Genomic DNA, 25,705 nt, shown 5'->3' with positions numbered 1-25,705 from the left:
AATATCAGTTAACTATTGGTGATACATACAAATGGTGCTTTGTTGACCATGACACTAGCTGAAACCTACTCTCCACTGTCCAGTACCTTCAAACATGGTCAGATCTTTTCTCCAATGCACTATTGGACTATTAAATTCCAGTCTTACTCTTATGCCTATCAAACTGTTTTCTTGAACCAGTCAACACCAATTCTGCTCTGACAACTATTGCACGCTCACTCTACTCTAAAAGGGGGTCCCTTTCCCAAAGTTTCTTTTTTTTCTCCATGAGTTTTTTCTTTTGTGCAGGGTCCAAGATAGGGGGTCAACTGTAAAAGCCATAGCCTATAGTGATTTTGGGCTAAATAAGAAATAAAGGTTGTTACTATAGTTTTTACTATTACTGTAGTTAATTAGGCTAATAGTGCTTCTCTACATTACATTTTACAGGCTTTTGAGCATTAAATCTAGAAACAATAATTAAAAAAACATTCCTGCAAATCTCTGTTAATAACACCCCTCTGATAGTCTCTTTTGTCTAATGTAAAATGTGTTTTGTAGATATTTTGTCACATAAAACACACACATTGCACTGAACTGAAATATCAAATTATCTGGAAAGCAGCCAAGCAAGTGCCAAAAATGTACACAAATTGAATACAGACGGCATTTGGTGCATTTTTGCTTTTCCACAATGGCATTAATGGATTTCTTTTGTTATAATAATGAATTATTGTGCATCCAGTAGTCTCTGCGTAGGCCTGTTTTATATCACTGCTTTCCAGGTTACAATAAGGTCATAATGTCTAGTTCCCTCAGAGCTTCGCATTAAAGGATCAATAACGCAATCAATTTGGCTCATCACAAACTACAGACATTGCACTTTCTAAAGTGGCCCACTTAGTGACTTAGACATTTCCCTTGAAAACAGTGTACAGGAAGGCAAAATGATCCCATACAGCAAATTTGTAGTAATTATTGAATTAACAAAAAAGAAAACAACTGCCACAAACTTTGGACTAAATGTTAAAATACGAATTAAATGTGAATACAAAATTAGCAATTATGTAATAAAATAGTCAAATGTGTCACATTATTCCATTAATACTGAAAAAATTTATCACAATCAAAAGAAACTTTGGACAAGGCTGAGGTTTGACTGAGAGCAATTTAAGCCACTCTGTTATGGTGTATATCCTGATTAAAATGGTATAAGAACTACATTTTCTGGATATAAAAATGACAAAATCAGTTCGTTTTATTAACATTGGAGGAAACTTCCAACTATTGCCACTAGAGGGAGAAATTAAACCGAGACTGTAGAACAGTGGAGTAAAGTTGAGAAGACCTTACTATGAATCTATACTGATATTTATTTAAAAAACATTTTTGGGGGGACTTCAGTTATTGGGGACTTTCACTAGATGTGCCTTCAGAAATACACAAAAAGTAACTTAAAACCATATGCACTTTTTTTTTTTCTTAACCGGTTGCACATATTTAATCAGAGTGCAACACCAAAGAAAGGCTTATCATGCAGTGAAACAAGTTTTCCGGTCAGATGGAATCCAATATGGTTACATCCTTGCTAAGTTCTGCATTATATGCAGTAGAAAGAATTTAATTATTAGAATTTAATTGGACACTTCAGCAGAAACCTCAATTATATGTTTATGTATCTGTTTTTTAAATCATAATATCAATAATAAGAATTATAATAATGGTTCATTTTCAATTCACTGCCAGTGTCCAATTCAGAAAAGAGCCACACATTATTTTGCAGTGACTTCTTAAATTATTCTTCTATAAATTATTATGTGTATAAATGTAAATATTAATCTAGATTGTTTGTGTTGTATATTTTGAAAATCTTTGAATTGGTACAGGTGCTTTTTGGTATTTTTCCTGTTAATATGATATCTTTATAAATAAATTGTTGTCATTATCTTGACACCTTGTCATTTTCATGGAGTCGTGCATGTGCATATTTCCATGTACCATGTTTCTGAAGTGAAAGTGAAGTGATTGTCATTATGAAATAGTCAGAGGGCAGCCATGAAAGGCACCCAGGGAGCAGTGTGTGGGGATGGTTCTTTGCTCAGTGGCACCTCAGTGGCAATTTGACGATTCTAGATTCAAACTGGCAACCTTCTTATTATGGGGCCTCTTCCTTACCCGCTAGGCCACCACTGGAACACACATATACACAACCAAAGTAAATTATAGTAATAGTGTATTTATTTAATAGTAATAGTGTATTTATTTACAGTGCAGGCAAGTGAGGCAAACCAACAAACAAACCACTATGGCCCTAAGACTAGGGACATAACACACCATAGACAGGCTAGGGGAACTGGTATTATTGAAGTGAAAAAAAGTGAAAGTGAAGTGATTGTCATTGTGAAATACGATGCACACAACAAAATGTGTCCTCTACTTTTAACCCATTACCCTTGATGAGCAGTGGGCTCATCATGACATCTACTCTATGATTTTAATGTATCCTAATTCTTAAGATAACATTTGACTTTCTTTGTTTGTTGCCTTTTGCTGCTGCAGTGCTTCATTATTCATGGTTTTGTTGTAATGTATACTCACCAATAATGGAAAGAGTACTGAAAAAATGTAATTAAGTAAAAGTATCAAATTTACTAAAATTTATTTATTATACTCAAGTAAAAATAAAAGTACCAATCAAAACATTTACTTGCGTAAAAGTAAAAAATTACTTAATTTAAAATTTACTTAATTAAAAGTTACTTTCAGCAGCACTAGTCATTTTTATTGAATGGTATTTAGATGGTATAATGCTATATTCATTCCACCCCATAAAACATTTCTAAGCACAATAGGCCACAAAAGAACCAAATTCTGAATTGTATGCTCCAACTCAAATATTACAATAAAAAAGAGAAAATAAACCCAAAATCTAAGTATCCAAAATTGTGAAAATGTTACACAATTCCTTATTAAGAAACTGTGCTTTTTGTTCTTTCTATAGCAAACAGTTTTATATATGTTGTCTTTACTGACCAATGAGCACAATGACTGCAGATACTGTATAAGAAATAAAATAAAGCGCCCTGCCCCACAGAATATTAGACTGTATTAGACTGTATTAGTATTAGACTGTAATCTCTTCTTCAGTTTGAGCAAGGTAATGTATGGAATACAAAGGCAAAAAGCATATACAGTGTGTCTGGAAAGTATTCACAGCACATCACGTTTTCCACATTTTGTTATGTTGCAACCTTATTCCAACCTTTTCCTAATTTTTTGGCAAATTTCTTAAAAATAAAAATCCGAAAAGCACAGGTACATATCTATTCACAGCCTTTGCATGAAATAAAAAATTGAGCTCAGTGGCATCCTGTTTCTCCTGATCATCCTTGAGATGTTTCTGCAGCTTAATTAGAGTCCACTTGTGGAAAAAACACTTTTACATGATTTGGAAAGGCACACACCTGTCTATATAAGGTACCACAGTTGACAGTTCATGTCAGAGCACAAACCAAGCAAGAAGTTAAAGGAATTCTCTGTAGACCTCCGAGACACAATTATCTTGAGGCACAAATCTGGGGATTTCTGCTGCTTTGAAGGTCCCAATTAGCACAGTGGCCCGCATCATCCATAAGTGGAAGCAGTTCAAAACCACCAGGATACTACCTAGAGCTGGCTCGCAACCTAAACTGGGTGACTGGGGGAGAAGGCCCTCAGTCAAGGAAGTGACCAAGAACCTGAAGGTTACTCTTTCAGTGCTTCAGAGTGGACAGAGGAGAAACTTCTAGAAGGACAACAATGTCTGCAGACATCAATCATACCTTTATAGTACAGTGGCCAGACGAAAGCCACTCCTCAGTAAAAGGCCCATGGCACATGGAGTTTGCCAAAAGCCAAATGTAGAACTCTTAGACCAATAGAAACAAAACTCTCTGGTCTTTGGTATGAATGCCATGTGTAACATTTGGAGGAAACCAGGTACCGCTCATCATCAGGCCAATATCATCCTTAAAGTAAAGCATTATGGTAGCAGCATCATACTGTGGGGATGTTTTTCTAGGATCCAGCCTTTGTTTCATAGTGAGGCGCTGCTGTCCGCGGTCTGAGAAATATGTTGTTTGTAAACCTGTGCAATTTCCTTGGAGTGCAGGCAATTTTTTTCTTATACATTTCATTTTTACTCAGTAATGGAAGTTTTTTACAATGTAGCGAAGTAAAATACTTGCCTGAAAATCTCCTTGGGTAAAAGTAAAATTACCTTTTTTTTAAAACAAATAAAAAAAATTACAAAACTACTCAAATACAGTGACCTGAGTAAATGTCATTTGTTACTTTTCACCTCTGATACTCACCAGTTACTTTATTAGGTTGGATCCCCTTTTGCTTTCAGAACTTTCTTAAATATTCATTGTACAAGGTGTTTTTGATGATAACATCAAACAGCTGCTGCAGCTTTGTTGACTGCCCACCAACAATATAAAAGTATAAAAAACTATTGCTTTCCACCACGTTCCAAAGGTGCTCTGTTGGATTGATGTCTGGTTACTTGGGACACCACTCGAGTACAGTCAACTCACTGTTATGTTCAAGAGTGCAGTTTGAGATCATTTGAGCTTTATCACATGGTACATTATCCTCATTTTCAGAAGATGGATACTCTGTGGTCATTCTCATGGATGGACATGGATCCATGCTTTAATCCACTGCCCTCGGGATCTTGCAGGTTAAACCTAGACTCATTAGACCAGTCAAACTTTTTCTAATGTTCTATTGTCTGTGCAAATTGTCTAGTGCCCTTGATGCAGCCCCTGCCAACGACCATGTCAACGACCATGTCAAAAACTACTTTGTGGACATTTTCAGACATTTCTTTGACAACTTCGCTAAGATTCGATGTGTATGATGTGTTTGTTCCCATCCAATTTGTGAATATCAATGAAGCATTGGTCAAATATGGAGAAACCTATGGTTCTATCCTAAGATCTGTATTGTTCTCTATATATATGTTATAATTCGCAAACATAATATCAACTTTCACTGCTATGCAGATGAGATACAACTGTACATCTCGTGGACAAGAAGTCAAACTTTAGAGTCAACATTTAGAACGACATACTGGACACGAGTGGATGAACAGCAGCTTCCTCATGTTAAGTTCAAAGAAGACTGACATGTTGTTACTTGGTTTCTCCTCAATATTAATGTACTCCTTTGATGTACTCCTACACCTTATTACCACCAAGGACTTAACCGACAGAAATCTATCCTTTGATAGCAATATTTGTAAGACAATATGTATCACACTGATCGGTATCAGTTTGTGGACATCAATGATGATTCGTCTTCACATAGTAAAATAGAGTTTGCTGTTCCACAAAGTTCTGTCCTAGGTCCATTGCTATTTTCCTTATACATGTTACCTTTAGGTCACGTCATTCGCAAACACAGTATTAGCTTTTATTGCTACGCTGATGACACACAGTTGTATTTATCAGAAATGCCAGACAAGAGGCATCAGCTGAACAGAATAGAGAATTGTCTGAAGGACATTAGACAGAAGATGCTCACCAACTTTATTCAGTTAAAGACAAGACAATGTGGACTTTAGTACCAAGCAAGAGAGGACCCACTAGACCCCTGTCATCAACAGGAGCCCAGTGGAGAGAGTGGACAGCTTCCGATATCTCAGTGTTCACATCACACAGGACCTGTCATGGTCCTGTCACATCAACACCATGGTGAAAAAGACCCGGCAGCGTCTCTACCACCTCAGACACCTGAGAGACTTAAAACTGCCCTCCAAGGTGCTTAGGAACTTCTACTCCTGCACCTGACGGGAAACATCACCATGCAGGACAGGCAAGCCCTACAGAGATGAACGCATCATCTGTACCAAACTCCCTGACCTTCAATCAATCTACAGCAAGAGGTGCTGGACCAGGGTGTGACGTCCCGTGGCAGACTATGGGTGTTTTCTGTTGTGTTTGTGTGTGTCTCTCTCTTTCTGTCTCTGTAATGTTGCAGGGTGGCTCCTCATCAGCCATGATTGGACTCCTCCCACTTCCTGCCGTGATTGGTGGGCTGTAATCAGGAAGAGGATTCAAAATGGCGGCTGCTTTGGTGAAGAAGAAAAGTGTTGGTGAAAAGAGGAGAAGAATGTTTGGTGAAGAGAGGATGTTGGGGAAGAGATAGGATGTTTGGTGAAGAGAGACTGTTGATGTGAGAGAAGAAGGTTGTTGGTGAAGTGAAGGATTAGGACGAGAAGATAAGACTTAGACTGCCCAGACCGGTTTTGTGTTTCTGTTGTTGTTTAAATGTCTTTGTTTGTAATAAAAGATTAGCATTAAGTGTTGTTGCGTCGTTTTGGAGTTTATACTCATATGTCCCATTTGTTATGTCCCTGACCCTAGACCGGGGACGTAACACAGGGTCAGGAAGATAGTGAAGGACCTCAGCCACCCCAACAATGGACTGTTCTCTCTGCTGCGATCAGGGAAGCGCTTCCGCTCCCTGAAGTCCAACACAGAGAGAATAAGGAGGAGCTTCTCACGCAGGCTATACGAGCTCTCAACAACCACAACACTTCATAGGACAGAACACTAATACACTCCAGCACTTTTGCTTTCAATTACTTCTGGACTCAATCCCCCTGGAAAATAAACACTTTCACTTCACTCATTTGCACACCTTCACCTTACCTGTTACACATATTTTATTAATTTTATTATATTATATTTTATTAAAACATAAAAGTGTAATATTTGGTTACGTTTGCAATATTTGCATATTGGTTAACTGTATACTTGCAATATTTGTCGCTAATGTGTTTCACTTAATATCATACCATGTATGACTGTATGTGACACATAAAATTTGAATTTGGAATTTGAATTTGATAAGACAGAAGCTCTTGTACTTGGATCTCAAGCAGCCAGACAGCTGGCTGACTACAACATAACTCTGGATATCCTTTCTATCTCACCAAGTACAGAAGTAAAGGATCTAGGTGTCATCATTGAGGTCTTTCATTCGACTTGCATGTAGATAATATCACTAGGATAGTATTCTTTCACCTTAAAAATATTGCAAAGATAAGAAACATCATCTCAATGCATGATGCAGAAAAGTTGGTCCACGCCTCATCATGTCAAGGTTAGATTACTGCAACGCATTGCTGTCTTGATGCTCTAGTAGGTGCATGAGTAAACTCCAACTAGTTCAGAATGCTAGAGCCAGAGTTCTAACTAAAACTAGGAAATTGGACCACATCACCCCAGTCTTACAATCACTGCACTGGTTACCCATCAAAATTAGGTTTGACTCTAAATGGTCTCAATCCACCTTACCTGAGTGAACTCTTAGTTATTTACGACCCGCTACGCCCCCTATGATCAGCGGGTGCGGGGTCACTACTGGTACCAAAAGTACTGAAGGTCACAGTGTTCGGGACTCAGATACAGTCTCACTGTTTAAATCTAAACTGAAAACACATCAGTTTTCTCTGGCCTTCTGTTAAAGTCCCAGACACAGTGTCAATTATTAAGTCCACTTTCTCACACAGTCACCCTGTTAAGCACAGACAGTGTTAAATTCACCTTAGTTAGGCTGTCCTAGTTAGGGTCCCGGGCCACTGTTGCACAAATATGCCACTATAACCACATATTTCAGTATTAGTTGTACAATGCCACCGTCTGCTGCTGCTTCTGTTTGTTCTCTACGAGACACAGAATCAAGCGCAGACTCCAGTGAAGAGACCAGCAGATAAATAGGTGTCAACTGTAGGGTCTGTCAAAGCCCATTAAGACATACTGTATGTGATTTTGGGCTATATAAAAAATAAATAAATGTTGTTGTTGTTGTTGTTGTCTAAGAATCTGGCTCATAGTCTTTGAATAAAAAAAACAAAACTTTCTTGCCAGAGCCGAGACAAAGTGGAAGACAGACTGGCTAATCCAAGTGCACAATCCCTTGTACCTAGCTGGCACCTGAAACCTTCACCTGGAGCAGTGACACACTTGGGGAACAGTGTGTGGGGACGGTGCTTTGCTCAGTGGCGCCTCAGTGGAACCTTGCCGGATCGGAATTCGAACTGGCAACCATACCGGCCACTTTCTTAACTGTTAGGCCACCACTGGTTATAACAGGTTCTGATTGGTCTGTGACAGCTTCCTGTAGGTCAGGTGTATAAAGGATTGTTCATGTGTGGTAGCGGGGTCTCTTTTTCTCATTTTTTTCCCCATCGGAACCGGGCCTTTTTACATACAATATTTACATGTAACTGCAATAATAATCTACTGGGGTTAATAAATTAGAATCTGTTCATCCTTTTAACCTCTATTGTGCCATGCCTCTTTCTGCCAGGTAACATCAAGTTGAAGTGGTTTGAATACAGTGCTTTTGTGTGTAGAGAGAGAGAGTTTTTCCTCTATTCTCCACGGTTTTACATACTAGAGAAGACTGACAACTCAATAAACATATATAATAGAACAAAAGAAGAACACTTCAAGGTCAATAATAATAATACATGAAATGAAAAAAACCTGACCTATAACCAAAACAATGTTCATTCAGTAATCCCAAAAAAAACAATGAGGACAATTAAAAATAAACGAATTAAACAAGTCAAGCATAAATGCAGAACCCCAAACACAAAACTGTCCTCAATCACTGTAAGGGGCACCTCTTTTAGAGTTTCAGATGTTAGTGGGTAGACATTTTTTTTTTATTTGTAGCATCAAACAAGTCTAGTCTGGATAGTCTGGATACAGCTCTGTACACCAACCTTGCTTAACCTGAAGAGGAGGTGGAGTCGCATTAATTTATAATGATAACCTCAGTCTCGCACATAAACCCAAACATTTAATTCTTTTGAGATTCTCTATACAAACATAATGTAGTCAGACAAAATAAAAACATTATTCCACTAATTATTCCACTTATTCCACTAATTATTATCTAAGAAGAGCAATTTATCCAATGTAAAATAAGTAATTTCCTGTTACCAATAGGTGGTGCTTTGAGTATTCCGGGAAATGACAGAAACGTCCTCTTTCAGGGCGAATCATCAAACGCACACATCATTTCACACATCATCATGCCCAAGCTCTTAATGCTCTTCACAACAAATTTCATATATATTCGATACACCGGTGAGGAACAAAGCAACATAGAGTAATGCATGGCATTTCCTATTGCAACTAGTTGGCGCTTTGACTAGTAATGAAACTTCACACATAGACTTAATCAGTCACCAAGGCCTAAAGATGAGACTCACCAAATATGACGTGGATCTGATAAAAAAAATAGGTTCAATAGGTCCATAGGTGCTTCGGGCCTTAATAATCTTTGCAAAAACGAAAAGCGCTTTGCACTTTCGGTTCAGGCCAGCCTAATGCTCAGACCCTAATAATAATCCTAACAGATTAATAGGTCCTATGCACCATATGTATGGTGTATGGTGTATAATATTTTTTTTACATTAATTCTGTAGTTTTCATTTGTTGGGAAATCTAATATGAATAATCATAACATAAAATACAATTACCTTCTATCATTTTAATTTTAATAACAATTTTTTTCAAAGTGTTCCTAAAAGACAGTTCATAAAATTGGCAACTTCAAACTTCAATGGTACTTCAAACTTTTTTGATTTTAAGTATAACATTATTTTTTCAGTCATTTTCACTGATTGATAAACACAGTCTAGTCCATTAAATCAATAGGATATTAGAAAAATGAAAAGAATAAAAAGAACTGTAAATTCATTCATCATTTTTAGTGTGTGTTTCAGCGTTTAAATGTCATTTGAATGTTTAAAGTCACATATTCCAAGTCCTCATGGAGAACTAACTTGTGTTCATGAGTTCAGCTGTTTAGAAAGAGGCAAATACAGAATCATCTCCTAATGACTGGCAGATTACAGTTATAAGCAGCACACTTACTGCACTTAAAAATGGAATGGTCAACAGGCATAGATCAATTTCTCTGATTAATCTAGTTACTCAACATCTTATTATGCTACAAAAAAATTTTTAGATTTTGAACATGTTTAAACAGCTTTCTGCTTTAGACACTTTCCATGGCAAAGTCCTCTAGTTCACTCATGGTTATGATGTCCAGGTGTCTCTGGTCTACTTTTTCTTCATCATTTCTGTATTGTGTTTCAGGTCCAGGATACTCCCTTGCCATTGTGCTGCGAGTCTGATAGTTGACCTCTGGGCTCCAGGGAGCACTAGTAGCCTCTGTTTTTTCCTGTTCCTTCATGAGAGATGCAGGTGCAGACATTTGTGAGCTGGATCTAGCAGGGGGCAGGGAGCACACAGAAATAGGCAGGAAGCCAGGGTATAAAATGTAGCGTTGTTTCACAACATCTGCAGTCTGAGACAGAGATAGTACCCTCTCTGCAGGCTGACGAACTGACAGGCACACATACTTGCTTGTGATTGGGTCAAAGAACATCTTTGTTTTGAGATGGAGGGGCATGTCCACCATGAAGTACTGCCCAGAACAGGGGTCCTGCAGCAGCTTCCTCTGGGTCATGGGGATTGACTGTGCACCAGGCCCATATCCATCACCAAAGTGGTATTGAGCCGTGTGCGGCACAATAGGACCATAACTGTGGTGCATAGGAAGGAGCTGAGATGGTGAGGATGGCATGCTGGACACAGCACGAATGGGCGTGGCCTCCAGCCTTGCCATGTTGTTCATTGTCATCAGAGTCTCTTCTTTTTTGATTTTGCGGAAAGTGAGGTGCTTTGCGCGACGTAGGGCCTTTTCTGTTTTTGGGGGGACAGCAGGAGGTTTGCTAGATGCCCTGTCACTAAAACTGCAGGAAGACATTGGCCTCTCAGACATATCGTCATTCCCACCCATGATGCTTGGCATGCATTTGTCTACATCCTTGAAATATATACTGATTCCTGAGTGAGTCTTGTCATTGTCAATCCCCATGTCTTGTCTGGAATGACTCTGTGGTACCATTATCAATGAGTGCTTTTCTGAAGATGCATTATCGGACACCATGTCTTTTGCATGGGGCAAGCAGTGCAATACTGGTTCATGTTGTGTGAGCAGCTCACCAGACTCATTCTTCTCTTCTAGCTCTTGAGACCTCTCTCGGGCATCTCCTTGCAAACAACTCCCATGAAACTTTGTTCTGGGAATTTTGATGAGTGATGTGGCCATTGAGGTGTTCTCCTTCTCCCTGAACATGGACAGTGTGCCCAAAGCTGGAGAGGAGCACGGGGCGCAGAGGGGCTGAGACATCTTATAGTTGATATGCTTTTGTGTTAAGTCCATCTCATTTTTCCTTGGTCTACTTGATGGCTTGGGCTTGTGCACTGAGCGATTGCGATAGGTTATTTGGTTGGACTGCTTATCTGTGTCAGTGTTATTTACTATGTAGTACTGAAGATCATCTTTGTCTACTTCACAATTACTGTCAATACTCTCATGATTTTTTTCCACCAAGAGCTGAGTCATTTCAGATTCCTGGGAACTGTTCTGAGACAGTTGACTGAATAAAGAAAGGTCTCTACTCTGACCTTCAACCTGCAATGGTAGAGGTCTGTACGGACTGTGGGATATTTGACCTCCCTGACCCCCAGAATGCTGAACAGCCTCCTTTGTACTTGGTGAGGTATGATTCATGGAAATCACATGATCAATTAGCATAGCTCTAGAAATTGAGGGACTCAAGGGTACTTGTTCAGACTGGAAGTCTGGCTTGGATGTAGTTCTGCTTCTTTGAAGTTTGTCAAAATCTGCAATTTGCCTAAATGAGTCATTTTGTTTAGAGTTAGCATAAAATATTTGTGTGTTTGTATAATGTAAATTGTTCAAAATGTGGCCATCATCACACTCAGGCAGAACCTTAAGCCGGGCATAGTCTGCAAGTGCAGAAATTTCATGTCTTGTAAATCCCTCTTTACATCTGCTGCTTTTTCTAACAGGCTCTGAGACATGGCTTTCTGTGTTCTTTCTCAGTTCATTCTGACTCGGAGACTGTGGACTTTCTTTCACTTTGGGATGAATGGATTCCCCACTTTGGTTCTCCATTGTCTCTCTCAGTGTGCTGCATTCTCCTATTTCTGAAGAATTCTCGAATCTTTCGGATTTCTTTTCTTTGTTATTCACAGAGAACCAATTTTTACTTTTCCCCATTGGGACAGGTTTTTCTTTTCTATCAGTAATCATCTTACAGATATCTTGCGTATCCGATCTATGTTTTGCTGCATGATCTGTGTCATTATTCCTGTAGAACATTCTCTTTTCCTTTACTGTATTTCTCTGTGCTGCTGATTCTCTATTACAGTGTGTCTCTTGATTCTGAGGCTCCTGCAGAGCCAGCACCTTTGCTGTGGCTGTAATATCACTGCTTATTGGTGCATAATTTTTAATCACTTTTTTATTCTCTGTTAAAGGGTTCTCCAGGGCCACAGAGACATCCTGATTTCCTTGGACAGCAGTCTTCCCCTGCCTCTTCCATTCTTCCTTCCACACAACGTCATTCTCATTACTTACACCTGAATGTTGGCTAAAGGGCTTTGGACCTGCCTGGTGCTGCCTCTCCTCATATAATAATTCAGGTGTAGGCTGCTCCATTTTGTTTTCGACAATATGTCTTTGATTATTTGATTGGTGCTCTCTTAAAATATGATTTGTTGTTACATGCTCATTACTAATTTGCATATTTAAGCTACTTCCATTCTCTAGTGGACATATGTTGTCTGTACATGTTGCTGCAGTGGGCCCAGGTTTCACTGACTGCATCCAATGCTTCAAACTATCATTCATAGTAGGTTCCACTGTAATTGGAAAAGCTTTTTCAGAAACATCATCTATGTGATTCTCCTTTTCAGTGCCCATTGCATCAGCATGAAGTGTCCCTAATGCATCCTCCACAGTAACATTTCCCTTCAATCCCTTCACGTCTTCATTCTCTTGTACTTGTACTTGTACAATGGACTGGATTTCAAAAAAATATCCAGACTCATCAGTTTCAGTTGTGTTATTACTCCCTATCTTTTCATTATGTTTGTGAGGCTCTTCTTGTCTCTTTGTTGTTTTGTCATATCTCCCAGACTCTTGTAATATGGGATCCTTTTGAACTATTTCATAATCATTTGAACATTTTTTGACATTGGTTTTCTCTACACATACCCTTGTTGGGTCTGAGAATAATTGTCTTAATCCCTGCTTTACAGATTCTGTCTCATCAGACATTTTGTTACCTGAAGACATTTTCAATTTGTTTTCAGCTGAAATGTCATTTAGGTAATATTCCTTTTTTGTGTATATTATTCCTTCCTTAAGTGTAGAATCTTCCGTAGAGCTACCCAGGGGTAGCTTTGTACCACTGTTTTTATCAGTCGTTATTTTATGTTTTTGTAAATCCATCTTGAGCTCAATATCATTTGGTTCTGAATAAATATTTAGAACTGGAGTAAGGGCCTCATTTAATTCCTCTACATTTGTAGCCTCAATTTTGTCACTTTGCATATTATTGAATTCATTATGGTCAGCAGGGATTTTCTTCCAGTCTAAAGAACATGTTTGAAGTTTATTTTTAGAGTTTATATTTGTTAATACATTTGGACCTTCCTTTGAAGTACCTCCTTTGCAATTGGCTGCAGAAACACACAAACCCTCCCTGGCCTCACAATGCTTAGCATTCTTGCTTGCATGTTCGTTTGCTTTAGGTCTTTTGGTCCTTTTTTTCATATCTATTGGCTGACCTTCACAAATGTTCATTAGGAACTTGGGTGATTCTTGATGGCTATTTTCAGTATTGTCATTCATAAAGGTTTTGAATCCTTTGGATGATTGCTGCTTGTCACTGCAGAAGACAGCAGTTATGGTATTCCAGCTGCTAGTGAGATCTGTAACAGTTATATTTTCATCTGCCTTCTGTGTTGATCGAACATCCAAAAGAGCTTTACTGGCAGCATCTGTCTCCTCCCTAAATGGTTTTGTTGAAACCATGTCTGCACCAATCTTGCTGTTGGTATGCTCTTTTTCATTCCTTGTGGGTCTTTTGTCTGGAGCTCTTACTTTTGGACTTGGTGATGCATCTCCACCTGTAACTGCATCTCTGTCTTGTAGAACTGACTGATTTGATGTGCTTAAGACAGTTTCCTCTTTGTTGTGAGGATTTTTTGTATGTTCTTTGTTTTTATGGACATCTTTACACTGTGTGTGATTCAGTTTGGCTGGAAATCTTTCTGTCTTTCTTTGTTTTAGTGGCTCTCCAATTGGGCTTGATCTGGGGTCATATTTTAAAGAAAACCCCCTTTCTTTGAGTGCTGATATTTCTTTTTGGGCATGTGCCTTCACTCTCAATGTCAATATCTCTTGTTTGCTCTGAGTTCTTAGTGAGGGAGCTCTACATATTTTTTCTCCATCTTTAAACATCACAGGTAAAGCAGAGCCATGTCCTTTAGGCACAATCAAGTCAGTCTTATCACTTATCTCTTGCCTTATCTCTTTTTTTGAGATTACCTTATAGTCTTTCACAGTTTTGTTTTTACCCATCTCAGCTGCATTTTCACCAGGTTCATTAGTCTGAATAACATCAGTGAATCCATGTTTGTTCTCTTTAAAGCATTCTCTCCTCATGAGCTCCTTGCCCCTGATATCATTGATATTTAACAATTCCTCCTCAACAGGCTGCAAAGAATACTTGTCATTTGTTACATAAGTCTGGCTTGGCTCTTGTTTTACTGAGAATGGATGTTTTTCCCTTTCATAGTGGACAGTAACTTTATCTTCAGAGGTATTGTGTTTGTTATTGTGTTCCATTTCCGGAGAGATCATGTGGCTGGTGATACATTCATATGTTGTTTGAGTCCTCTGTTTAGTGTAGCTCATTTTGGGCTCATCGTCATTGAGATTGATTTGGTGTGGTGGTACCATACACCACTGTTTCTTTTGGTTGAAAGTGTACTGTTCATTTTTCAGAGATACTGGTGCATGTGACTTGTCTGGAATAGATGATCTGTTCTTTATATCACTAGTAGAGAAAGGAGTATTTCTTCCTGGGTGTATTACTTTGTTGGCCTGGTCAAATGTGGTAGAAGTTATTATTTCATTGTTGCCAATCTCTTTGATAGAAAATGGTAGCTTCTGGTTGTTTTCTGGTTGTTCATAAATGTTCTTTGTAAACATATTTATAGGTGATGCTCTTTGTTGGCTATGCGAATGGAAGTTAAGACTCCCAGTGTATGAATGTTTATCTTTATTTTTTAAGACATTTCTGTGCCTTCCCTCTTCTAGCTGTTGGTTCTGTGTTTTTTCCAAGTCAATTTTTTTCTGTCTGTCTTTTTCTATCAGTGCTGCAATTTCTCCTCTAATGCCAAGAGACACTGCTTTGTTGCTCTTGTCATTGACACTGAGCACCTCTCTCCCTTTGCTGACATTCTGCTGTTTCTTGGTATGTTCCTGTCCAGCAGTGTCACATGAACTGGAATCAGTAGACTGCTCATTCAGTTGTGCATCTATTTTGGCTGCAGTGTTGTGATAATAATGATAATCATGCATTAGTGTGTTTTGTGTATTTGTATAGGACAAAGCATGGGGATTAGCTTGATGGTCTGCTGTGCTTGCAGTGCTAGATAGCTGTGTTCCACATATTCCATTTTCTGTTTTCATTGAAAGTACATCTGGATGGAGTGGGGAGTTGGAAGGGGAATTCTGCAATACATTCTCCTGTTGAGGGAGGAGGTCAGGACATTTGCCCTGTGATTGTCCATCATTGCAATAGATTTGGTGTAGAGTTGTTGAAGTGGTTTGCATATGGGAGGTCGGGATATTAGGGTACAAGGTATCATGGGGGTATTCTTGCAAGCACATGCGTTGCACAGAGATCTCAGAAAAAGAGTCAGATTTTTTGTGCTCCAAACTCTCAAGTTTAGAGGACTGCTTACTGTAATCTGTAATTTCGTTCCCTCTAAACGTATTGGGGCTGTATGTACTCTTGACCCGTTTGCGATTGTCTTTGACATTGAACAGTAGTTTTGAAGCCCTTAATTTGTAGCTATTTATTTGCTGCGTGATTTCCACTGCAGGCTCCTGCTTAGCTTCTCTGTGCCAGGCCACACTGGAGGTGTTTGTTGAAATTGATTCATTGATTGCCTTAGATGTCTCTGTGCTCTGTTTTATTGGTAGGACAGGTGTCAGAAGTTGTGTGATGTTGAATGGTGTTTGGAGGTGATGTGTCTGGCCATCATGGAATTTGTGGACATTGTGCAGAGCCCCCATGGTTGAGAAGAGGATGGAGTCTGGATATCGTTTCCGAACACTTATGGGGGAGGCAGTAGCGGGCCGACTGGCTGGCAGGTTTCTCCTTGTTTGGTGGTTGTTTTGTCTCAAGAGAGGTCCATTAGATGCCAGTTCAGACTCAGAACGCTTTTCAATGGCCAGGGCTTTATGCATAACCAGGGATCTGGAACATTGCACTTCATTGATCATATTCTCAACAGGCTTTGTGTGCGATCTCATGCTTTCATATGGTGACCTTTGCAGTGGTGGTGTAGTCAACACTTCCTTATAGATTGGAGAATTATACCATTGATGAAAATCACTGGATGATGCAGCCCTTGAGATATTATGCGTTTCAAATGCAAACCTGCTATAGTCCTTCCACATCTGAAAAGGACTAAACTCACTGTGCAGGAAAAAATTGTTTGAATTCAGAGATTGGAACCTGCCAGATTTGCTGGGTCTCATAAGGGAGGTTGTGAAACCCATCTGTGTCACAGCACCAGCCTCATTGGATGTTTGATTTTTTTTTCTGGGAGGGTGGAAAGACTGAGATTTAAAATTCTGATAAACTGAGAACTCTGAGAGTTCTTTCTGAATGCTCTGCAAGGCTGACCTGTCCAAAGACTGGCTTTTCACACTGCCATATTTGTCCTTGGTTGCTATTGCTTCAGTGAAGATGCCTCCATCTGCAAGCACTTCACCGGAGCTAAACGCCTTAATTAGAGAGGAAACCCTGGATGAACTCTGTCTTTGCTGACAACTTATTTCTTCCATTCCATTGCTTTGATTAAGCGACATTGCTTGTAACTCCTGCAGATGTTCTGCATTAGCTGTAAACGATTCTCGAAATGTTGTGGCTGATTTTGACATAAAATCTCTAAAATCTCCATACTGCTGAAATCTGAGGGACAGGGTCTGATGAGCCATGTTTTTTGAAATGGAATTATTCTCAGCTTTGAAACTTTGGCTTACGATTGGTGATGTTGAGACATCAACGTCGTTGTAGATTGCCTCCTCACCAATACAGAGACTTCGAAAGGCTCTGTCAGTGAGGCTGCTGACCTCCCGGTCTGTTTCATCGATAAAACTGCCAATGCTGGAACAGTCACTAAAGCCATCAGAGTGCTTCTGGTGTCCTTGCATGCTTCCTTGTTGGCCACAATGGCATTTTTCCAGGGAGGTCATTTCCGGGACAAAGGTGGTCCTTTTTCTTGTTATCCACACTGCACACTGAACGATTGGTACCCGTACTTCAAGGTCTTACTTTCCTACAAGATACAAAGTAACATTCTGTTAGTGACAATATACCAAATGTTACATTTGGGGCTCTATTTTTGCCCTGGCTCTATTTTTGTCCATTTAAAGTCGTGCAAGGTACAAACTGGTCTATACATACATGTACATATTATAAATGATCCCTTCCTGATCACATAAATGAACAACAGATGTGGTCTTCACTCCACAAGAAAGAGGACACATTTGTACGACTAGATAAGATTGGAGATTTACTTCAGTGTGGCACAGCAGACAAGACCAGGTGAAAACACCTCTACATGAATACAGAAATGCATAAAGGTAATGACCAGTGATGGTGCAGAATAATTCAGGGCTGATTGGAGCAGGCAGGTGCAGGTGAAAATACAGAAGTAAGCTGGGTAGTTCAGAAGTAACTGGTGGAGTGGCATTACTCCCCCCGCCCCTAAAGGTGCACCACCAGGGGATAAGACCAGAGCCTGGAGGTAGGAATCAGCATATACAAGGACCACCCTGGGAGGTGGTGAAGCTGGTGGCAGCAGACATGGGATCACCACAGACCTAGCCCTGGCTTTGTTGGGATCCTCCTCTGTGGTCTGTGAGTGACCATGCAGGCCCGGGAACTCAGAAGCTCTCCTTTCTTGCACTGAAGTGGGAGGCAGGCACACCAGTTCCTTTGGCGCCCTTCTTTGGTTTGGGTTGTGAAGCCGCCCTGCTGTCTCCTCCAGGATGCAGGACATTTAGCCCACTTCCCTGTACTCCAAGGTTCTTTCTTTGCCCCTCCTCTAAGGAGACAATGTAGGAAGGAGAAGAAAGAGACAGACAGGATCACTGGTGAGGTCAGAGAAATGAACAGGACCACTGTTGAGACAGTAAGAGAGACTGACAGGATAACCACCCCAGAACCCCAGGCAGAGGCACAGACTCAGGCAGAAGTGCTGGCTGCTGAGCTATGGATGGGTTCATACGTTGAGTCTCAGGCAGGGCAATGGGATGAGGGACAGGCACAAGATGCACAAGGGACAGGAAGACTGGCTGTGGGGCAGTGGTGGCCTCCAAGTGGTTAAAGGAAGCAGACTCATAATGAGGTTCCTTCCCAATCCAGTCCTCTCTAAGCTCTTTGTCCTCCTCTGACTCACATTCATCCTCTTCCTCCTGTTCCCACACATACCATGGGTATTTCCATTCCTCTGGGATGGTAAAGTGGGCCTGATATTCAGGTTTTCTTGCCCTGCCAGGCAGCAGAGAATGAGTGCACCTCTCACTTGCAATTTGGCAGAATCAACCAATACACAGAGTTGCCACATGCCACTTCTTCAGAACCAGGTGGAATCAATCACCCTGCAGGCTTAGCACAAGCACTGATCTAATCTGTCAGCACTGGGAAGCAGTTTGGGGAAGTATGGGCAGTGACTTCTGGTGGAGAAGTGGTGAGAGGAGAGGTGGTGATGCTCTGTGTACGCGGTGATGTGATCAGTCAACTGCCTGTCAGAGGCAGATCAGGATAAAAAAAAAAATCACTGGGTCCATTGTGAAGGTCGATTTTTCAGTCACAAGATGGGGTATGGAAGACCCAAACGTGAGTGTTTCAAACAAAAATAATGAATTAAAGGTTCTGATTGTCTTTTGAGTTCTGGCAATTGCCACATGCCTGCGGGCAGTGGTGGAGGAAGTACTGAAGCCTAGTACTTAAGTAAAAGTACAAGTTACCTGCAAAATATGTACTCAAGTAAAAGTAGAAGTGCTACATCAAGTGCTACATTGAGTAAAAGTCCTAAGTACTTACTTTCAAATTTACTTTAAAGTATTTTTTTTTAAGTAAAAGTACTCACACAATGGTTTGTCTCAACATCTGGGGTGTGCCATTTTGTAAAAGCATAGTACATATACTGACTTTTGCCTGTACTGATGTCATTGCTCGTAATAATTACAAACAATTATACAGTATATGTGTATTGGAAAGTTTGGTGTGCTTATTGTGCGTGCACTCTGCAATACTGTACCTTAGAATTATGTGGATGACAGGTTATCTACTAGGTATTACCCACTAATATACCATTAAGATAAACCAATCAGGACATCATATATCTTTAAATCATTTATGTACTTGCAAAACTATTCAACATTTCTGTTAAGAGCAGTAAAAGGGAAACACAACAGTAACCAAACAACAGTGGTAACAAAGTAACTAGCACAATCAAGTATATTATTAGGCCTATTTACTGTGTTAAACTATGTATATAAACCTTATAATTACGAGAGATTGCATTTAAGTGAATACAAAACCAAATTGGAGGGGGTCCTGAAATATGTGAGAAACCCAGGAAATACAGGAGTGTTGGTCTATTGTGATCACATCTCTAGTCAGAGATGACTACTGATTGTGAAACAGGCAACCAGTGTTGTGCATGAGCGCATTTTTTCCGTGAACGCTGAACTGAACAAATCAGTTTACAAATTATGAATGTGAACGTGAGTAACGTTCACTCTGGCGAAACTGAACGCGCTCACGTTTTAAAGTTTGCTGATTACAGGCTAGCATGGCTGGTGCTTCGAGTCCGGACACCTCTGCAGAAGCAGTTTCTTTACATTTTCACGGACTGAAAAAACAGACTGAAACTAAAGAACGAACGTGAACTAGTTAATTTTTTTAGCTGTGAACTTGGTTAAAAATAAAAAAAATGAACTATGAGCTAAGAACTAGGGAACTAGTTCTTTTTCTGTCAGGATTGACTGCAGCTGTGCTAATCACCGGTGGCCAATCCTGACAGCGCTTAAATACCCTTGTTTTCTGCCCCTTCAGAAGGGACTGCATTTTCGTGGACGTTAGTGCACGTATGTGACTGTGTATTTTCAGTTCTGGCAATCGGCACACGCCTACGGGTTAGTTTTAGTTCTTTATTTAAGTTAAATCCTTTTTGACCACCGTGCCATTGTTTCTTTGTGTTTATTGTTTGTTATAATAAAAACCCCTTCCCAGTATGTCAGACCTCTGCGCTTCCTTTCCCCGTAAGTCCGTAGTCGTGACATTTTCAGTGTGAACTGGCACAACACTGAGCTGGACATTATGCTAGCAAAGACATTAAGCTATCTTATCTGAGCTAATAAACCAGTTTTATCCTACCACCGTGTTAAAAAAATAATGAAGCTACACTGGTGTGATTTTTATACCATTTCTGTATGTCAACATACATTTTGCTAGATAATAGTATCATAACATGTCATAACATACTCAAAAGCATAGCATACCATAGCATAGCTTACCTCTATATGTTTATCAAGCCGGTCTAGTAGCTTGTGCTGCTAACTGACGCGCGCTCTGCCATCATTGGAGCTAATGAAGCCTGATTGGTAGGAAATGGCAAGCAACGCCAGAACGCGATAGGCTAACTATTTTTTCATGCAAGATTTTGAGGAAATTGTGTTCATAAAATGTAACGAGTAATGGCATAAATTGTAGAAATGTAGTGGAGTAGAAAGTACAGATAATTGTAGTAAGCAACGGAGCTGGGTCCTCCGGTAGCTGGTAAGGAGGCCGGGTCAGGCCTGGGCCTGCATCCGCCTCCAGAGGGATGGAGCTCCACAGAGTCGCCTGGAAGGCATGAGGACCCACCTGGGACAGGCAGGAAGAGGGCCTGCTTGTCGCAACGGATGCAGAAGGGCTAGCCGGATGGTCTGGCAAAGCCCCCACAATGGCACCAGGGACGTGCAGTGAGAGGGGCTGCATGTTACCAGAAGGCATTAGCCTGGAGTGCCGTAATCGGTCACCTCCCTGCATGGTGAAGAGAGAGAAGCTAGCCGCTCTGCTAGCAGGGATGTGCAGCGAGAGGGGCTGTATGATCCCAGAAGGCACCAGAAAGGGGTGCCGTGAGCGGTTGCCAGGGGTTCCAGGACCGCCTCCCTGCTTCCCTGCCCTTTGCCAGATCCAACATTTTCGTGGACTCTCTTGTGAACTTGACCTTGCAACGGTTCTGCTTGTCTTCTGAGTTCTGGCAATCGCCACACGCCTGCGGGCTAGTTTCAGTTCTCCCCTTATTTCCCTTTTTTTTTTTTATGAATAAATCCTTTTCTTCAGAATGTCCCACCTCTGCGCTTCCTTCCCCCATCAGCTTGCCATCCTGACTATGTGTACAATTTTCATAATTACATTTACATTTACGGCATTTATCAGACACCCTTAACCAGAGCGTAAGTCGCTCTGGTTAATCAGTAGTTTCATGGGACAGTCTCCCTGGAGCAACTTAGGGTTAAGTGTCTTGCTCAGGGACACAATGGTAGTAAGCGGGATTTGAACCTGGGTCTTCTGGTTCATAGGCGAGTGTGTTACTAGGCTACTACCACCCCTATCCAAGGTCAAAGTGTAATATTTGCCCGAAATGGTTATTTCAAAATATTTTTATTGTTGTTTATTATTATTAATGTTTACAAAACAATAATTTATTATCTATTTAATAATAATCCTTCTTTTCCACATTCTAATTACAGACTATGTAATGCCACGGGATGAGAGAGAAACGCAAATGCTTGTCAGTTTTAAACAACTGTTGACTTTATTAAATTAAAAGAAAAGGGTGTGCCTGTATGCTGCAGTGTGGTTTTGTGTCATGGGCTCCTAGGCATCACAGAACCTCCCTCAGTTGGTGCAAGGTCGTGATTTGGAGGCATGGCTGAGGATTCCACAGCCTGGGAGCGGGTGGCTGAGCCCTTTTGGCTGTCTGATCCCTGCAGTCCTCTTCATCATTGCTGTTATGCTCCTCAATTTGCCCATCTTCTTCCCACAATGAATCATATTCTCCCCCATAGTTTTTTTGGCCTTGTGAGACCAGCTGAACAGCTTTATATTCGCTGCGCTGTCTGACCCTCTCCAAAAACGAAAAAGCAAAGTTGGAGAGCGGTAAATCTTTTTCTTCCCCATCGGTCTCTGCAGTTGTGGGTGATTAGAACAATTGCACACCTGTGAAATTGTGGCATGAGCACCTAGGTATCACACTGAATTTTTGAAAATAAAGTTTTATTAGCTTTCTTTTGTACATGCACAACACAATCTTTAGCCCCATCTTTTTGCACGATGTACAAATTTGTTCACTCACATACTTGGCAAAAAAACAAGATTCTAATATGCACAAACACAACAAAAAGTGTGCTAGCACTTAGGAGTGTTGTACTTTACATGATCCAACCTTAGACGATAAAGAGCATTGCGCTTGTGTTGGCACAGTCAAAATGGACCCGTGATCTACAACCATTTTAGAACAGAATACAAATTTAAAGTTTTTAATACAAAAGCGCCTGTATAATACAAAATGCATACAGCATTTTCAAAATTGTGTTTTATATGCATCCTAAAAGTATTCAAAGTATATTTACTAAAATTAATTAGGTATCCTGCACAACCACAAAAACATTGTCATTATTTAGTGTAAGGCAAAAATGGCCATTACTGTGAAGAGTGGAATAAGCAGAAAATTATCACCAAAAAGCATATAGTTAAAGATGACATTTCTTTTACAAATCATTTATACTGCAAAGCCAATAGTGATGGGTTCATTTAAGCAACTCATTCTGGGGAGAAATATAAAGGAGAAGGCAAAGCATTATCATGTTGGCTTTGACCAATTCAAATTGCTTACATAACAGCAAATTGCCTGTATAATTATTTTGTATTAATGCACTGACTCCACTCACAGAATAATTATTTACATTTATAAAACAGCTACAAATTATTTGTGTACAATTTTGATGTTTAAATTCCCTTTTTAAACAGGGGCCGTGTTGTTTTTACTTAGACTCGCTAACCTTGAAAACTGGTGTAACTCAGGGTATCATGTGCCTGTAATTTTACTGCAGCTGCTGGGCAAGCTTCACACAGAGCCAAGAATAAATCTCAGAGAGATTTCATGACAAAGGAACTGGGCTAGGCTGTACCACAGCTTAACATAGCGGTACACAGCTCCTTATAGTAGCACTGAGCACTGAACACACCTCATCATGTATTAATGACCACAGCACACCTCATGAATATCTGAGACGCAATTACAGCGGCTAACCACACCTATCCAGACCTAACTATATCTAAATTTAGCTTAATAGACTACACCATAGATTATAGATATGTTTTTGGTAAGCTTCCTTTAAAATATGAATTAAAATTTGAATTTGAAAATATATAGTTTATGTGTTTAATTAATAATCAGAAAGATTCACTAAAACTCACAATATTGTCACCCACATTTCTCACCAAATGTAATAGCACCAAACAATACCCAGTCACACTGAACAAACACTAATGTACAGCTCGCACACCGCAGCAGAACCATGCTCTGCCCAAAAGCAATTATTCACCAGTGATATATTTTAAACAATATGTACTTCTCACAAATAACATGGAGTATTAACTTGTCTGCTTACTGCATCAAAATAATTTAGCTCTAGTTGAAGAGGTCATGTTTTCAGAATTACTCCAATCACAAGAATGAGAATTATTTTTATTTTCAATGACTCTAGAGCAGCTGTAGTCTGACAGATATACAAACATCTGCTAGTGCAACATGTTTATTTTTATCCAATGAGGAGCCAAGGATCGAGAGTAGATTCCAATGACTGTGAGTCTTACTTTTGGAAGATTCATGACATTAGAGAATATAAATTTACAGATTAATAGTAACAAATAACATTTTCATATTATCTTATGGTTGTTTTCTTACCTCTTATGTTTATATTCCATCTTCCAACAGTTTGAAGTTAAGTAGATGTCACTTTCTAGGCCAGCTGTAGCAGTAAAGTGAATTAGTGACATGTTGGCACATCCTCATGAAAAACATTCTGACTTTTAAACTAAGCAAACCTCAACGTGTGGCCTGCAGACATGTGATTGTCGCATCTAAAACTGGCAAAGCCATCAGAAGCCATGTGGTGTCAAGTGTCCAGCAGATGAAGAAGTCTATTTTTGGAGTAAAGTCATGAAACCCTGTGCACTTTTGGTTTAGTAAATATTGATATTCTGAAGACGTTGGTTTGGTATTTTAACAAGACAGCATTGGTAATGTACAACAAATATATATACACTGGGGAAAAAAAGCCTTTTGTCTGGAAGGCACAATTGACCAGAATTTATTTTACTGAAGTACAGACTCAGAAGCTGGATGAGATGGTCCACAACCTGCAGAGAAAGACTTATTGAAACCAACTTGGTCTCACCAATGCATCATATTAATACAAACTATGTCATATTAATACAAACTACGGGAAAGAACAACGGCTGCAGAAGGGATGCAGGAACAACAGAGCAGTGGTTCGAATCCCAAACCACTGAGGTGCCATTGAGCAAAGCTCCTTCCCCATACACTGTTCCTTGGTTGCCTTTCATGGCTGCCCACTGCTCACCAAGGGTGATTGGTTAAATGCAGAGGACACATTTTGTTGTGTGCACTGTGTGCTGTGCTGTAGAGAATGACAATCTCTTCACTTTCATATGAACAGTTTATTTATAGATCACTTATGTCCCTGGCATATCCACCACTCCTCCTTGAACTGTCACCTTATCGTGGTGGAGGAGTTTGAGAGCCCTAATGATCCTAGGAGCTATGTTGTCTGGGGCACTTGGCTCCCATGACAAATTGATCTTAGCTAAAGGGTGAGACAAAGAACTGTTCAAAAGATCTTTCATGGAAGGAACAACAAAGAGTCAGTGTGCTCGGTCTGGAGGGTTAACGTGCGTGAGTGCCTGGTGGATGGGCTTTTGCCCATGGGGCCTGGCCGGGCCCAGCCTGAACCGGATACATGGGATCATCCAACTGTGGACCCACCACCCGCAGAAAGAACATGAAAGGTACGGTGCAATGTGGATTGCGTAGCAGACCGAGGCGGGAGCTTTGGAGGTCCGATCCCCAGAAAAGGAAACTGGTTATTGGGACATGGAACGTCACCTCTCTGGTAAGGAAGGAGGTGGAGCTTGTGGAAGAGGTTGAGCAGTACCGGCTAGATCCGGCTAGATATAGTCGAACTCACCTCGGCACATAGCATTGGCTCTGGAACCCAAGTCCTTGAGAGAGGTTAGCCACTCTCCTTTGCTGGAGTTGTTCCGGGTGAGAGGCGGAGGGCTGGGGTTGGTTTTTGTTAGCCCCAAGACTCTCAGCCTGTTTGTTGGGGTTTACCCCTGCGCCTTTGAGTCGGGGAATGGGTTCCTGACTGTTGTTTGTGCTTATGCGCCAAA

General features: G+C 40.2%; 1 protein-coding gene across 2 annotated transcripts; it reads right to left on the bottom strand.

Moving 5' to 3' along the window:
* Window positions 1–8,818: 8,818 nt before the first annotated feature.
* Window positions 8,819–24,368, bottom strand: c2h10orf71 (chromosome 2 C10orf71 homolog). 2 transcript variants are annotated; one of them, XM_028970360.1, is made up of 3 exons: window positions 24,338–24,368; window positions 24,198–24,261; window positions 8,819–17,507 (listed from the first exon to the last, which is right to left on the bottom strand). In XM_028970360.1, exon 3 carries the CDS (start codon window positions 17,422–17,424, stop codon window positions 10,045–10,047), a length of 7,380 nt encoding a protein of 2,459 aa, XP_028826193.1. In that variant the 5' UTR covers window positions 17,425–17,507; window positions 24,198–24,261; window positions 24,338–24,368; the 3' UTR covers window positions 8,819–10,044. The 2 variants fall into 2 exon arrangements, with proteins under 2 accessions (XP_028826193.1, XP_028826192.1); XM_028970359.1 differs by having other exon boundaries at window positions 24,198–24,368.
* Window positions 24,369–25,705: the final 1,337 nt, after the last annotated feature.

Source organism: Denticeps clupeoides, chromosome 2 (genome assembly GCF_900700375.1).
Source record: "Denticeps clupeoides chromosome 2, fDenClu1.1, whole genome shotgun sequence".
Classification (NCBI taxonomy): domain Eukaryota; kingdom Metazoa; phylum Chordata; class Actinopteri; order Clupeiformes; family Denticipitidae; genus Denticeps; species Denticeps clupeoides.
Note: the sequence above shows the minus strand (reverse complement) of the source record. Positions and strands in the feature narration are given on the sequence as shown.